This window comes from Musa acuminata, chromosome BXJ1-4 (assembly GCF_036884655.1).
Source record: "Musa acuminata AAA Group cultivar baxijiao chromosome BXJ1-4, Cavendish_Baxijiao_AAA, whole genome shotgun sequence".
Taxonomy (NCBI): Eukaryota; Viridiplantae; Streptophyta; class Magnoliopsida; order Zingiberales; family Musaceae; genus Musa; species Musa acuminata.
The window spans coordinates 3,951,685-3,964,338 of NC_088330.1; the positions used below are offsets into that span (position 1 = coordinate 3,951,685).

A 12,654-nucleotide genomic window follows, 5' to 3' on the forward strand; every position below is an offset into this window, starting at 1 on the left:
ATCATGTGTTACTCGAACCGGCCAGTCTCCGGTTCATTGCCGACCCCGGTCTAAAGCATCGCCTACTTGAACCCAACCGGCAGAACCGCTTGTCGAGTGTCTCTTTCTTCTCTCTCTCCCCCCCTTACCCTCTCTTTCTAGGGTTTCGACACCAGGCGACGGGTCACCGGCTTCCGATGGAGACGATGGGCGACCTCGCTGCCGCCCTGGACGCGTCGCCGACCTCCGATTCGGCAGCGAAGAGCGGCGCTGGAGCGGCCACCGACGCGTCGCGGATCGCGGAGGTGAAGGCGTGGTTGGCTTCCCAGTTCGAGGCGGCGGGGAGGGACGTGCCGGCTTTCGAGTACACTCCCCGCAGCGTTGCCCACCTGCATTCCCTCGCCTCCCTCTCTCAGGCCCGATCCCGTGCCGCCTCCATCGTCGCCGCCGACCTCCGCCTCAAGGCCTCCGAGTACCGTGCCGAGGCCGCTCGGATCCGCGAGGTCCTGGAGCGCGTTGGCCTCGCGCGGGAGCAACTCTCCCCTGGCGCAATTGGGTCCGCTCAGGTCGTCGCTGGCGTCGCCAATCTACTAAACATCCGGGACACGGAGATGAGTAGGTAGGCTTAGGGTTAGGGTTGGGTTTCATATTGCAATGTGATCTTTTCTTGTAATGGTTATGCTCTTGGGGATGCATTTTCTGTTGACATAATATGGAATTGGGTGCAGTTTTGTTGTGGCCATGGGAGATCTGTCTTTGAGGAAGGCAGATGTGGAGGAGAAGAGGGCGAAGGTGCAGAAGGAGTCTAAGGTTCTTCTTGAGTACACTAGAAAAGCCATTGCGAAGCTCAACGATCTTAAGAAGTAAGAATGCTTATTTGTTTCAAGATTCTCAAGTTTTAGTAAATCCCGACTTTCTATTTGAGTTCTATAAGAGTCAAATTGGTCCTTAGTCAGTTTGTCAACTCCTTTATAAACATAAAGTTTTTTAGTCACTTTTTTTTTTACAGTCGAGTGATATCTTATGGATTCAGGAATAAGTTTTATCCTCCTCAATTTTTCAGAACACTTGCTAAGTTCGAAAATGAAGTAGGACTGCATGAGGCTCAGATGCTGCAGTGGCAGACAAATCTGGCAATCTTGGATTCCAAAGAGCGCCAGTATATGCTTCAGCTCAATAATTTCAAGGTACTTGTCGATATTTATTTCTCTCAAGATGTCACATGTTGGTTTGTTGAGTTCAACAAAGCCACAGTGACATATTGGTGTATCAGATCAGATTGAAAGCTTATCTCCTAATGGGTTGAACAGAAAACACATTGGTACACATTGCAATCAAGTTGTTTCCTTCATGTTAGTTTTAGATATTGTCTATGCAGGTTCTGGCATAGAGCCATAAACTAGCCAAAATACAAAACTCTTATGCTGTTACATTGTCTTATTTTCTTGAGTTTGCTGCATTTACTGGTAGTCTCTTGCTAGCAAAATAATATATAGTATATACTCATGTTTGCCCAAACATGCTGGAGCATTGTCTTTGAGCTTATAATTTGGCCTGAACAAAGTAAATTAGTAAGATTTCTTTGGTTTTTAGTGCTTGATCATTCTAAAAGTTTCACTCAGTGTCGGCAATTGGTCTCAAACAAGTGCCACAGCTTTGCGGTTGGAACCAAACCTATGAATCTGGATTGTCAACTGGTTATGTACTGTTTGTTCTTGCTCAATAAGTATGCTCTGAAGATAACTGCTTTGCACACTTCATCAAACATCCAATCATTCTTCCACCCCCTTGATTTGGTCAAAGTATCTTACTGAAACCAATCGAAGCTGTGATGTCAAAATGTCTCCCAATTCATTGCTTAAAAAAATCTATACGATCATTACCTAATTATTATGTCAAACTTGTTGATGTTTGAATATGTTTGACAAAGTAGGTGCTGAAATTATTACTCTCTTCTGAAATTATTTTAGTTAGTATATCTCTCATGAAAATTTTAGGGATTTGTATGGCATAGTACAAGATCTGGTCTTGCATACTCCACATACTCCAGTATCATCTCTTGTGTCACTCGAAATTTGGGAAACTAAGTCTTTTAAGGACAATGAAAATATATCAAGAACCATCTCACATGCATTCCTTGAGTGTAGTTCTTGAGCTCCCATGAGGATCAACCGATAGTTACAGTATGTATAGTGGTAGCTAGAGAGGAGCATAATCATTGTGCATGATGCTCACTCTTTACCATACATATCGATAAACAATATGGATGCCATACTTTCATAAACATAGTAATATGCAATATTCACCAGAATACAAAATTTGACTGCACCAGTTGTATATTGGTAAATCTTTTGTCACACATTTGCATTATTTAGCTTGCCTCATTCTGGTGCAGTTCATAATATGCCTATCAGCAATTGGCATTGGTAAAGAACACTAGTCATGTTCTTGTCTATGACTTTAGTATGTTCCTAGGACTCATTATCTGGATCTCCATTGTGCGGCAAGAGTGTCCTGTGAGCTGCCTTTAGAAAAGGAGGGGACTTCATCCAACTGGTGGCTGACCTTTGTCTCTCAACAGGAAACTTATTGCATAGTGGGAATACGATCAAGTTTCGCAAGCACATTATTGGCATTTGAGTATCTTGAAATGAACTAGTATAGAAGCACACTTTTCTTTGTTCTTTTCACTGCATCCTCATATCTTTTGATAGAAAGTGGCCATCGCTAGTTCACTATTATAGTAGCTTAGGTAGATAACTGACTTCTTTTGTGTTTAGCTCTTGGTCTTGAAAACCTTGGCTAAATTTGTGTTTCTATTCCATTTCTTAATTTTAGTTTGTATTTTTAAATTGGCTTTCATTATTGAAATAAGCATACTATTATTTTTTGATAAAAACGGAATCAATCAGTATACGACAAGCCATAAGGTCTCAAAATGTTTATGGTTGGCTGTCTGGATGTTTACTTGGCACTAAGCTTTGTTAAAGGAAGTATTATACACAATACTTAGGTCTGTATTATGAAATTATTATTGGACTGCTGTTGATTTGAACAGTAATTTGAAATTTTATTAATGTGCCTGATTTAATATAAGAGGATATAGAGTTAACACATTTTGTCATCAACTGGTTACATTCAAGATATCCTTTAAGAAATGCTCTAAGGTGGTAGAAGAAGTTATTAATTACTGAAAATGCAAGTTATGTATCGGAATGCTTAGTGGATGTATTTGGGTTCGTAGCTGTTAAAGATCATGGAGCTTGTGATTATGGTTGAGTTTCCAGTTTCTGATTTGATGATCTGTAATTTATTTCTGACTTGTTATGAATAGATCTATGGAACTACCGTGTGGAACTTTTTGTAAACACCTTTTAATTTATTCAACTTTTTTGGTGGGAATTTATTTGAATGATGCTGACTTTTTATACTTATTTTTGGATGAAATTTGTTCTTGAAAATTAGGTTGTGTTGTGAGCAGGCAATACTAAATCGTGTCGGATATACGTCGGATATCAACCATGGTGTGCTGATGGAAATGGCCGAGCATAAGAAGGACTTGGAGAAGAAAACCAAACCCATCTTGGATACCTTGAGGAGCTACCAAGACTTGCCACCTGTATGTATCATTGTTTCAATATATACTTTTTTTTGTTGTTGCTAACAGAATTCAAGACACCTTCTGTGACTTGTTCAGGATAAAACTCTTGCTGCATTAGCTATTGAGGACAAAAAAAGGCAATATGCAGCTGCGGAGAAGTATCTAGAAGAAGTTCTACATTCTGCTCTAAACACGCCAGAGATATGACACGTACGTCAAGTGTTTCTTTAAGATGAAATATATAAATTTTATAATGGTGCCATGTAAATCAAGCTGACTATGGTCTATTGGAGATGTCAAATATGATCTTATAATAAATAAATAAAATTATAGCACAGTTTTATGCCTGTCTAAGATTCATGGATTAATGCAGGATGGATAGGTTTGTTCTGCTGTGTGTATATATGAGCCTTTGTGTAGATAAATGATGCTCGGTATTAGTTAAATGACTTCTTTTTTTTTTTTCTTTCTCTTTTACTGTCTGTTCTGGATCGGCAGAAACATGTCATCATGCTGTCAATAATTGTAAGAGATGATTTATGTGAAAAAATCAGGGAAGATTGCAATGATAATAATTGTAAGAGATAGAGATCGTTAGTATAATAGAAACTAGATATAACATGGTCTCGGCTACACTAATTAGATTGATAAGGATGCTTCTATTTTTGCTTCATAATTTTCCAATATCTTTCCAGTTTTGCAATTAAAAAGGAACATTTGCTTCCTATTTTAGCAAAACAGTTATCTAGATAATACTTTTATTGGCTTTATTGGCGTGGCCATGTGGTTGTTTGTTGAAACTGATATCTACCGTGACTAACTTGGAACAAGGTTTTATGACAGGTTGGTAGATGGAAGGAACCTTGAAGCTTCGAGCATTGGAATTCTAGCACTCTGAAGCATCTGGCTGCAGAGGTGAGGTGACGGTAAATGATGGCCTGCAGAGATACACCTCAATTGCATGAGCATGAGGATCAGCAAATTGAATGTTCTTTTATTAATTATATTTTTGACACCATGTGCTGGCAAGTGGGAACTACCACCACTTGTTGTTGTTGTTGTTGTTGTATATAATAATTTCTCGCTGTTGGCAATGTCATTGGCAATTTGGCGTATGTATGTAGTGATGTTTGCCGTTCTTCTGATTGTGTTAATGGTTTATGCACCCTTCAGTCTTGTCTATGAAAACCATGTGGGTGCAACGAACATTTTCAAGCACATGGAGGAGGTTCATTGGTTCTGTATTCACCGTGGTGACTTTACAAACCTCTGCTTTGTCAAGAACTCATCCAAGAATGGTTATCTTCGTTCGAGAGGAATGAATGTGGGGATCAGACTGTGGATCTGTGTTCTCTGATTCTGCCATCAACTCTTGGAAATTAGAGCTACATCTTTCTTATGAAACTACGGGCACATAAATCTGTGTCATGTGCCTAACCCAACCCATCATAGTGCAAGTCATAAGCTTGTGAGTGAGACAACCAACATCGTCTGGCTTAACGGTGTATTATATCCTTCAAGTCCAGTGTACATGACACGACCAAACACAGTTTTACTCAGTTCATGAGACATTACAGCAGCAACATGTGTGATAAATAATCCTTTACTCGTGATCTGACTTCTCTAACTATTTAAGAAAAAGTAAAAAGATGGCAGAATGATCATTGCTAAAGCTTGCAATACATACAGGCCGAAGACAGGACAGCAACAGGGAGAGCTACGATAGACGATTGGTTAGATTTAAAAGCTGATCGTCTGCCAGTGGATGCATTTTCTGAATGGAATGCTTGCAGATTACTGTTACTACGAATTTGTTACAAAATGGTAAATTCTCTTGATGAGATTGTAAAGGAAGTTGCTCTCATGTTAGTGAAACTAGTCTCTTTAACTTTCCCAGAGCCAGACTTCGACATCCGGGAGTGATCAGAAGTCTGTAGCTTCACCTTCTGCCATCTGCTTATCTTTGACCCTTCAATATGCCCAATTCTGCCATCAGAAAATCAACCTGTTATGACAATAACTAATTAATATAAGGCTAAATATTTGATTGCAGGAGGTTAATTAATATAAATGTAGGTGCTGATGTGCATACCTGAAAAGCAATGGCAATGGAACTGTTCGGGTACCACATAAATTGACTCAACATGGCACGAAAAGGAATTTCAAGAAAATTGTATAGTAACCGTAACTGAATACATTTCCCCCCGCATCGCATCGTACGGTTGATGGAACCTCGGTAAATAAATTACCCCAACTCAAATTCAATTTGTCTGTCTATATTTGCTCTTTGATATCCTTGAGCAGAACATGAACATCAAAAGCACAGATGATAGTAGAAAAAGCCTGAAATAATTCCGCAGATCTTTCATACCGAGGTCAAGTCCATCGATCTTGTTTTCTTTGTTACTTTCTAAGCTCCCATCTATAACCTTACCACCCATGGAGTCCCATTTTCTTAAGCCATAAGTTGTAGCAAGCCGGGAAGGACCCAGCCTAAAAAGCGTGAGGAATGCTTCACTCCATTTGTTGACAGCTTTCTGCAATCCAAATAAAACTTCTTCAATACTAAAAAGCATAAAAGTAGGTAGTTAGGCATTGCTTAAATTACATACATTGAACTCAAGTTTATCTACTGGATTGAACATTTTGAAGCAGTCCTTCGAAGATGCTTCTGAATCACCATATATCTGCAAACAGAAAATGTGTAGAAAATCCTTCATTTTGGTGATTAGCAAGCAAATAATGGTAGTAAGGAAAAATTAGTGTGATCAACTAACCTCAAAAGTGAAAGCCATTGGCACTTTAACAACATCATACATATAATCAGTTGTTGTCCCATGAGCAAGATACCTGAAAAGCATGTTTATTCCATGTTCATAGAGTATCGTTGTTCAAAATCTAGAGGAAATAGTTTCTTTCAAGTAATACAAACCCTACTAAGCCTCCGCCTGACCCAACTAAGCATTTCTCTTCAAAGTGAAGACGGTTTACATCCCATAGTAAAAACTCCATTAAATTTGACATGTGCCCATCTGGCGTAGTATTCTTGTGATCATATGGCATGAATAGAGCCTGTAAACCACTAAATGAGTATAGAAAAATATAAATCCAATCCCTCTTGAGCTAAAGACTGTTAGCTGTTATTTTTCAAAAGCTTAGCAAGCTAAAAAATTTGTGATTGATAACATCTGTAACTTCAGAAGCCAATTCTATAACAGAGTGTCCAGACATGTCCATCAGGACCGCTACTTCAAAACAATCACAACACTTGTCTTGGAGTTACATGTCAGTTATTGCCACATGTTGGCTGATTTTCCATTTGCAGATGTCTCGGATACTTGCTGTAAATATAAAAAAATTTAAGTAAAAGAACAGGTGCTTCAAGGAAATTTGGGGATACTAGTTGAATATTAATGTAGAGCTTTATCATCATTGTTTGCCTTCTAACGATGGACAAATGGACTGGAATATTGTCAATAGATAATTATTACAGACAGTTACTTCTCTCATTGTTTATTAGCATAACCTTTTCGGTTCACAACAGTGTTCTGAGAAATATCTTCTCTCATTATTACTTACCATTAAATGAAATTCTCAATGGTGCAATATCTGATTTCCTAAACAACTGCAAAAGCTTCAAAGTGTCATATAAACAAATTAACCATAAACATATTAGTCATATCCATGTTACATTATATCCTATTTCCTTAATTTTTATGGAAGTCTTTCTTCTCAGATTCAACAAACTTCACATCTATATTCTTTTATTTTTTCACTAATTTGTGCAGATGTCTGCTCCTCATGGCTTCTGCCAAATAAAATTAGCCTTAATATTCAATTTGTAATCGGATAAAATTTCCCGTGGATGAATAGCATCTTCTATTTAGGAAGGAAAGATCATATAGTCAGATGCTTAGCTACAAAAGAAAAGTATTCGGAATCCTTATCAGAATGCAGGCAGCTTTAGCTTCATTGTACAAGAAAAATAACATTCTCACTTCTTAGTAAACTGAAGTCTTTTACTGACTACAAAACCAAGTAGAAAATTTAAGGTTGCAAGTCCAAGGACTAAAAGAGGAAGTTAGAGAAGAACCGCATAGTCTACCTCCATTCCTGAGTGCACATTCACCCAAATATGAGGTTCAAAGGACTTGGCAAGCTGCCGCATTATTTGAGCCTCAGGCTCACTGAAAGGGGCTGTTCCAGGGTTTTCTTCATATGGATCATAGTCCTGTCAAATTTAGGAAAAGTAAAGAAGTGCATCAACATTTACCCAATCATCATAATATCACCAATTTACTGAAGAATTGGATAATAATGCATGCATGTATGGCTACACACACACAAAAAAACACTATCTTGCCACAATGTGTTAACATCTGTCAGAAGTTCAAATCTCTAGTATCTTAGCAATAATAAAATAACTGTGAGCTTCAAATGTATCATGCAGTTCAGAAAAAAAAAAGGCTATTAATTTTTTTTTAAATGATGATACATTGTCCTACTAAGTTGGTAAAAGGAGTAAATTGCACTGGACTGGTTATATAAGTTGCATAGGTGGTTGACAACGTAAAAATATGAGGGATGCAAATTTGTGCAAGTATCAGAAATTTGGATCAATTTCTCAGAAAAGAGAAGTATACTAAAGAACTTCACCTTCTCCTTCTTTCCCCAATCCACACCCCAATTTCTGTTAAGATCAACTCCTCTTCCTGCAGATGAAAAGAACTTAGAGAAAACCATTGATGAATACAATAATTGATGAATACAATAATTTGTACACTTAACTGTCTGCAAAATACATACCATTTCTCCTTTCACAAAGGTCTCCTGCTTCAACAAGCTTGCGTCCATTCAAATTTTCCATTGGCACCACCTATCAAATGCAAGATATATTACTAGGATCACATCTAGTTTGTCAGGAGCCTTTTTCTATTTTGTGCTTCACTAATTATGAAGAGCTACATAATACAGTGAATTACATTTTAAAAAAAGAACTTGGCAAGCATATCATTTGTTGAAAACATCAAAGTTGTTAGATTTTATTAAAAGGGCATACCCAGTGCACGAGACTCCCACCAATGCGGGGTTTGGAGAAGGCTAATGTACCCAGATGTCAGATTTTATTGCTTAATCAAATTTACATAATCATATTAGAAAGTTAAAGTGTTCTTAAAAGAAGAAAAAACAATAATGCAAAGGTCTCCAACAGAGAGATGCCTATCAAACTTGCTGCACGAAAAATTTGTATCCATCAATTGAAAGGAACTGAAGCACTGGAAAAGATCACTACCAGTGAGCACCAACAAATAGCTGCTCACTCCTATTAGAGAAATACCAAATATCCAAATTTTCTTGAACATGACAAATTATTAAACAAATAAGATGGAAGGAGTTTGACTTTTATATAAGCTATTGTGTGAAAGGAGCCTGACTTTTGTATAAGTTATCAGGGGGGTCCCATTGATGATCTCTGGGGGCTATCATGGTTATTCCTGCTGAGGCCTCAAATGGCTGTTGCCAGGCACAATGCCTGCTGCTAACCTGGGTGACAAGGCTGATAACCCTACCCTCGAGGGACAGGGAAACATTGTCATTTGTCTGATGGCAGGACAGTGCATCAGCATGTCAAGGCAGGATGGGCATGCCATTATCTCATGTCAAGTTTCTCCTCAAATGACTACAATTATCTTCTTCATACAAGTCATCGAGCAATCTCAAACCAATGACAAAAGAAATCCTTGCTCGAATATAAATAAGAATGTTTAAGCCATTTCTTTAATTTTAAGTAGCTTTTCTTAGTCCATTTTAGGGGGGGAAAGTACTTTTAAAAATAAAGGTGTCAAATAGTAGACAACATAGACTTGTTACAAGGTGTTCTTTCTCCTCTCTAGTATGTTATAAGGTGCCAATACCCATCGAGAACAAAAAAGAAAAAAAAAATCCATCCTGAGGACTACTACAAGTAATTTATACCTAAATCAAAACAAGTAATACTGTATATTATTTGTGTTTCTCCTCTCTTATTTTTCTGTCCAGTTTTCCTTCTAAGTAGATCCTGAGTAAGAAGTCAAGAAGCTGGAAATGTATAATAATAGAAGACATTCAGCTGACTGCCAAGATTCTGCTTGAACTCCTACCTATTAGATTAGTATTTCTGGGAAGATGATCCATTCAAAAGTTTCCATCAATTTCTTGTTTTAAATAGTTGTGATTGAACCTAAATATGACATAAGAGTCCTCAAACAAGTAGAGTATTGATAGGTGGTAACACTATTAATAGAAGCTTTATCAAGCTATAGGACCTCTACCACAAGTGACTCTGTTTTCTAGTTGACATATCACTTCTTTCCTCTGCTATCATCCCTCCTTATCATCAATCCCAATTCTCCTCTTCCAAATTCCAAGGAACCCTATAAGCTGTTGTTTGATAGTTGAAACTAAGCTGGATCTAATGTAAAGCTGCTTGGTTGTAATCTCTATAATTAACCACTATCTAGGATAACAAGTATAAAACTTGACAAACTTAGTTACAGGCCTATACTTTTTTTTTCCTCCATTAGTATTTTGACTTAAAGCTTGACAATGTAAACACACAATCAATTAAGTTAACTTCAGATAAGTAAGCTTCTTGGTCATAACAGATAACTATTGAACAACAATTAAGTAAGCTATCTTGCGATAAACGGTTGAGTATGTAATAAATACTGACTTTGATTTGATAAAGGACTAATCCATAAATGAACATCTTAAATGACCAACAAGTAAGATTGCTTTGTCACACCATGAATTTGGAACATTCATAAGGTCAGTCAAGGTATCACTTTCTGGACCAGAAAACATATTCAGGTCGACAAATTATAGTATCCAGAAGGCTAGCATGCATCTATCAACGTCTAACCCTGAAAAAAAAAATTCCTTCTGCCTCGAGAAGTATATACAAACAGGCCAATTAAGATGATGTTACATTTATATAAAATTATATATCCATTCCTAACTATCCTAATATAAAACAAATCTGAAGTGCCTGCTGTATGGTTTACCTTTATCACAATGTTATCCAGCTCTTTAGTAATGGACACCGGGCCCATGCTCAGTATGTTATGCTCTTCAGCCAAAACAGAAAGTAGTTGCAATGCTACTTCAGAGGTTATAAGCTCTCTCCCGTGCTGTCCAAAGCTCTGGAATACAAGGAATGTTCTGTCACAGATATGAGCCATTAAAATCTGAGAGAATCCATCCATACTCAGATTAAGGCATTAGCAAAATAACAGCAATTCTTTTATTTATTAGGTTTTTCTTAATCAAAAGCAAATCATCATTTTCAACAAAATGATTCTCTTCACACTGTAAAGTGATTTGAAATGCTGAATAAAAGCTATCATTTTTTCTTATGATATCCAGTTTCCGTTACTCTCTTGATTAAAACAATGTGACAACAACATAATATGCCCAATATAAATACCTTCCAACATAAAGCAATTCATACTACTCACCATAAGTATACGGAACTTTGATTTTTCATTGTCATGCTTCGTTTTTCGATCATATGTAACCACTAATACCTCTGCAGCATAGCCTCTATTGCCCATTTTCACTGTCTCCATCTATTGTTATTTAGCCAAGATAACATCAAAGTCAAGAATCAACAAATATTTATGCGTTCCTAAAGAACAATAAGCTGAACCACTTACAGACAAAATGTCTGGATGCCGGAGTACCAGCGACTTGATTTCCTTCAGCAAAGCATCACTGACGAATATCACAGAGCAAAGTTTTTCACAAAGAAATAAAGAAAAAAAAATCTTTATCATTTTAATATAGTTTCCATAAATTAATTACAGGAAAAATGATTCAAGATCTGAAAGCAAGGTGCCAGCATAAATCACACTTTCGAAACTTATTCCAATTAAACATAACAGAACCCCGTTCATCAGATTTCCTCGTTAATTAAAAGATAATCCCTCTAAAGTCGAGATAAGCGGTTGATTCAATCACTAACATCCATACTTGTTTCCCATTTCCAAGTATTCTTGATTCAGTTTTGCTTTAGCAGCATACTATTACGAAAACCTATCTGATCTTGGAGACACCTCCAATCTGACACCAAACATAAGCACAAGAAAAGGCAAACTGAACCCGAACAAAGATGAAGAACAATTTTCTAAATTACAACAAGAGAAAAGCATAACAAATCTGGAAAAACGTAATCAAATGTCGCACCTCGTATGATAGAGATCGAGAGGGATAGACGTCAAAGGAGCGTCCGACGAAGAATTGACCCCTCGAGGGTTCGTAATGAAGGGCACGAGGACGACGACGATGACGACCACGATGGAGGATCGGAGAGGAAGAAGAGCCCTCATCGTCTCTCTCTCTCTCTCTCTCTCTCTCTCTCTCTCTCCGTCTCGCTCTCCCCTCCCTCCTTTCTCTCTCCTTCCTTTTTGACCGAACAGAGGAATTGGCCTCGGCGTAGCAAAAAATAACAAATACTTTGCGGACCTCTACCTGCTCTGTGATTGGATTGGCTCCAGATTGCCCCGAAGGTGAGTTCAAGGTGGGCCCCCAACAGCCCTTCCTTATGGGTGGGTTCATGGGGTAACGAACGGGTAGAGAACGTCTTTTGAAGAAACGAGATTTCGGATCCAAGACGTGGCATTTTTCCCGAATTTGACCGAGATTATTATCGGGTCGGATTCAGCTTGGATCCAATAGAGCCCATAAGCAACCACATAATGCAAATAGGAAACCGATAACTATCGGATTCAGGTCAATCTCGGATCGGCTTGTGGAATCCGGGAGTACTATTGGGCATGGGTTGATGATATGTACCCGATTAGGAAACTTACTTAAAAAATTAGGAACATTTTTATGCGTTTGTTTTATTTAAGTCAAAAATTGATTCCCCGATTTGGACATTAATTTTGAGCCAATCAAAGTTCTCTTCTATATTTGTATCGGCTTAATGTCAGCTGATGGCACGTTCCACTGCATCATAATCTAATAGAGAGTTGGGTTGTGTGCTCCAATGTTTTGTAGCACTCCAATAGAATAGAATCTCATTTTTCACAAAC

The 12,654-nt window shown here is 37.8% G+C and overlaps 2 protein-coding genes across 4 annotated transcripts; one reads left to right on the forward strand and one right to left on the reverse strand.

Annotated features, from left to right (window-relative positions):
* Positions 1-86: 86 nt before the first annotated feature.
* Positions 87-4,699, forward strand: LOC103980614 (AUGMIN subunit 1). Its single transcript, XM_009397059.3, has 6 exons — positions 87-598; positions 708-842; positions 1,043-1,166; positions 3,461-3,598; positions 3,677-3,790; positions 4,424-4,699. Exons 1-5 carry the CDS (start codon positions 177-179, stop codon positions 3,785-3,787), a joined length of 930 nt encoding a protein of 309 aa, XP_009395334.2. The 5' UTR covers positions 87-176; the 3' UTR covers positions 3,788-3,790; positions 4,424-4,699.
* A 368-nt stretch (positions 4,700-5,067) lies between these two features.
* LOC135642262 (uncharacterized) lies at positions 5,068-12,027 on the reverse strand. Of its 3 annotated transcripts, none has more exons than XM_065158267.1 (12): positions 11,804-12,027; positions 11,275-11,332; positions 11,077-11,187; positions 10,624-10,761; positions 8,387-8,456; positions 8,237-8,292; positions 7,674-7,811; positions 6,513-6,652; positions 6,358-6,430; positions 6,193-6,267; positions 5,673-6,117; positions 5,068-5,566 (listed from the first exon to the last, which is right to left on the reverse strand). In XM_065158267.1, exons 1-11 carry the CDS (start codon positions 11,944-11,946, stop codon positions 5,842-5,844), a joined length of 1,278 nt encoding a protein of 425 aa, XP_065014339.1. In that variant the 5' UTR covers positions 11,947-12,027; the 3' UTR covers positions 5,068-5,566; positions 5,673-5,841. The 3 variants fall into 3 exon arrangements, with proteins under 3 accessions (XP_065014339.1, XP_065014333.1, XP_065014349.1); XM_065158261.1 differs by having other exon boundaries at positions 5,068-5,585; XM_065158277.1 differs by having other exon boundaries at positions 5,068-5,585; positions 7,686-7,811; positions 11,804-12,024.
* Between the last annotated feature and the right edge of the window lie 627 nt (positions 12,028-12,654).

What these genes read in the sequence shown, in the direction of transcription:
- LOC135642262 (XM_065158267.1), bottom strand. Translation starts at nt 11,946, where the DNA reads ATGAGGGCTCTTCTTCCTCTCCGATCCTCCATCGTGGTCGTCATCGTC. An exon ending in CTCGATCTCTATCATACGAG is followed by an intron (nt 11,333 to 11,803) that starts GTGCGACATTTG and finishes GATATTCGTCAG; the next exon opens with TGATGCTTTGCTGAAGGAAA. An exon ending in GGCATCCAGACATTTTGTCT is followed by an intron (nt 11,188 to 11,274) that starts GTAAGTGGTTCA and finishes AAATAACAATAG; the next exon opens with ATGGAGACAGTGAAAATGGG.
- LOC103980614 (XM_009397059.3), top strand. Translation starts at nt 177, where the DNA reads ATGGAGACGATGGGCGACCTCGCTGCCGCCCTGGACGCGTCGCCGACC. An exon ending in AAGCTCAACGATCTTAAGAA is followed by an intron (nt 843 to 1,042) that starts GTAAGAATGCTT and finishes TCAATTTTTCAG; the next exon opens with AACACTTGCTAAGTTCGAAA. An exon ending in GCTACCAAGACTTGCCACCT is followed by an intron (nt 3,599 to 3,676) that starts GTATGTATCATT and finishes TGACTTGTTCAG; the next exon opens with GATAAAACTCTTGCTGCATT.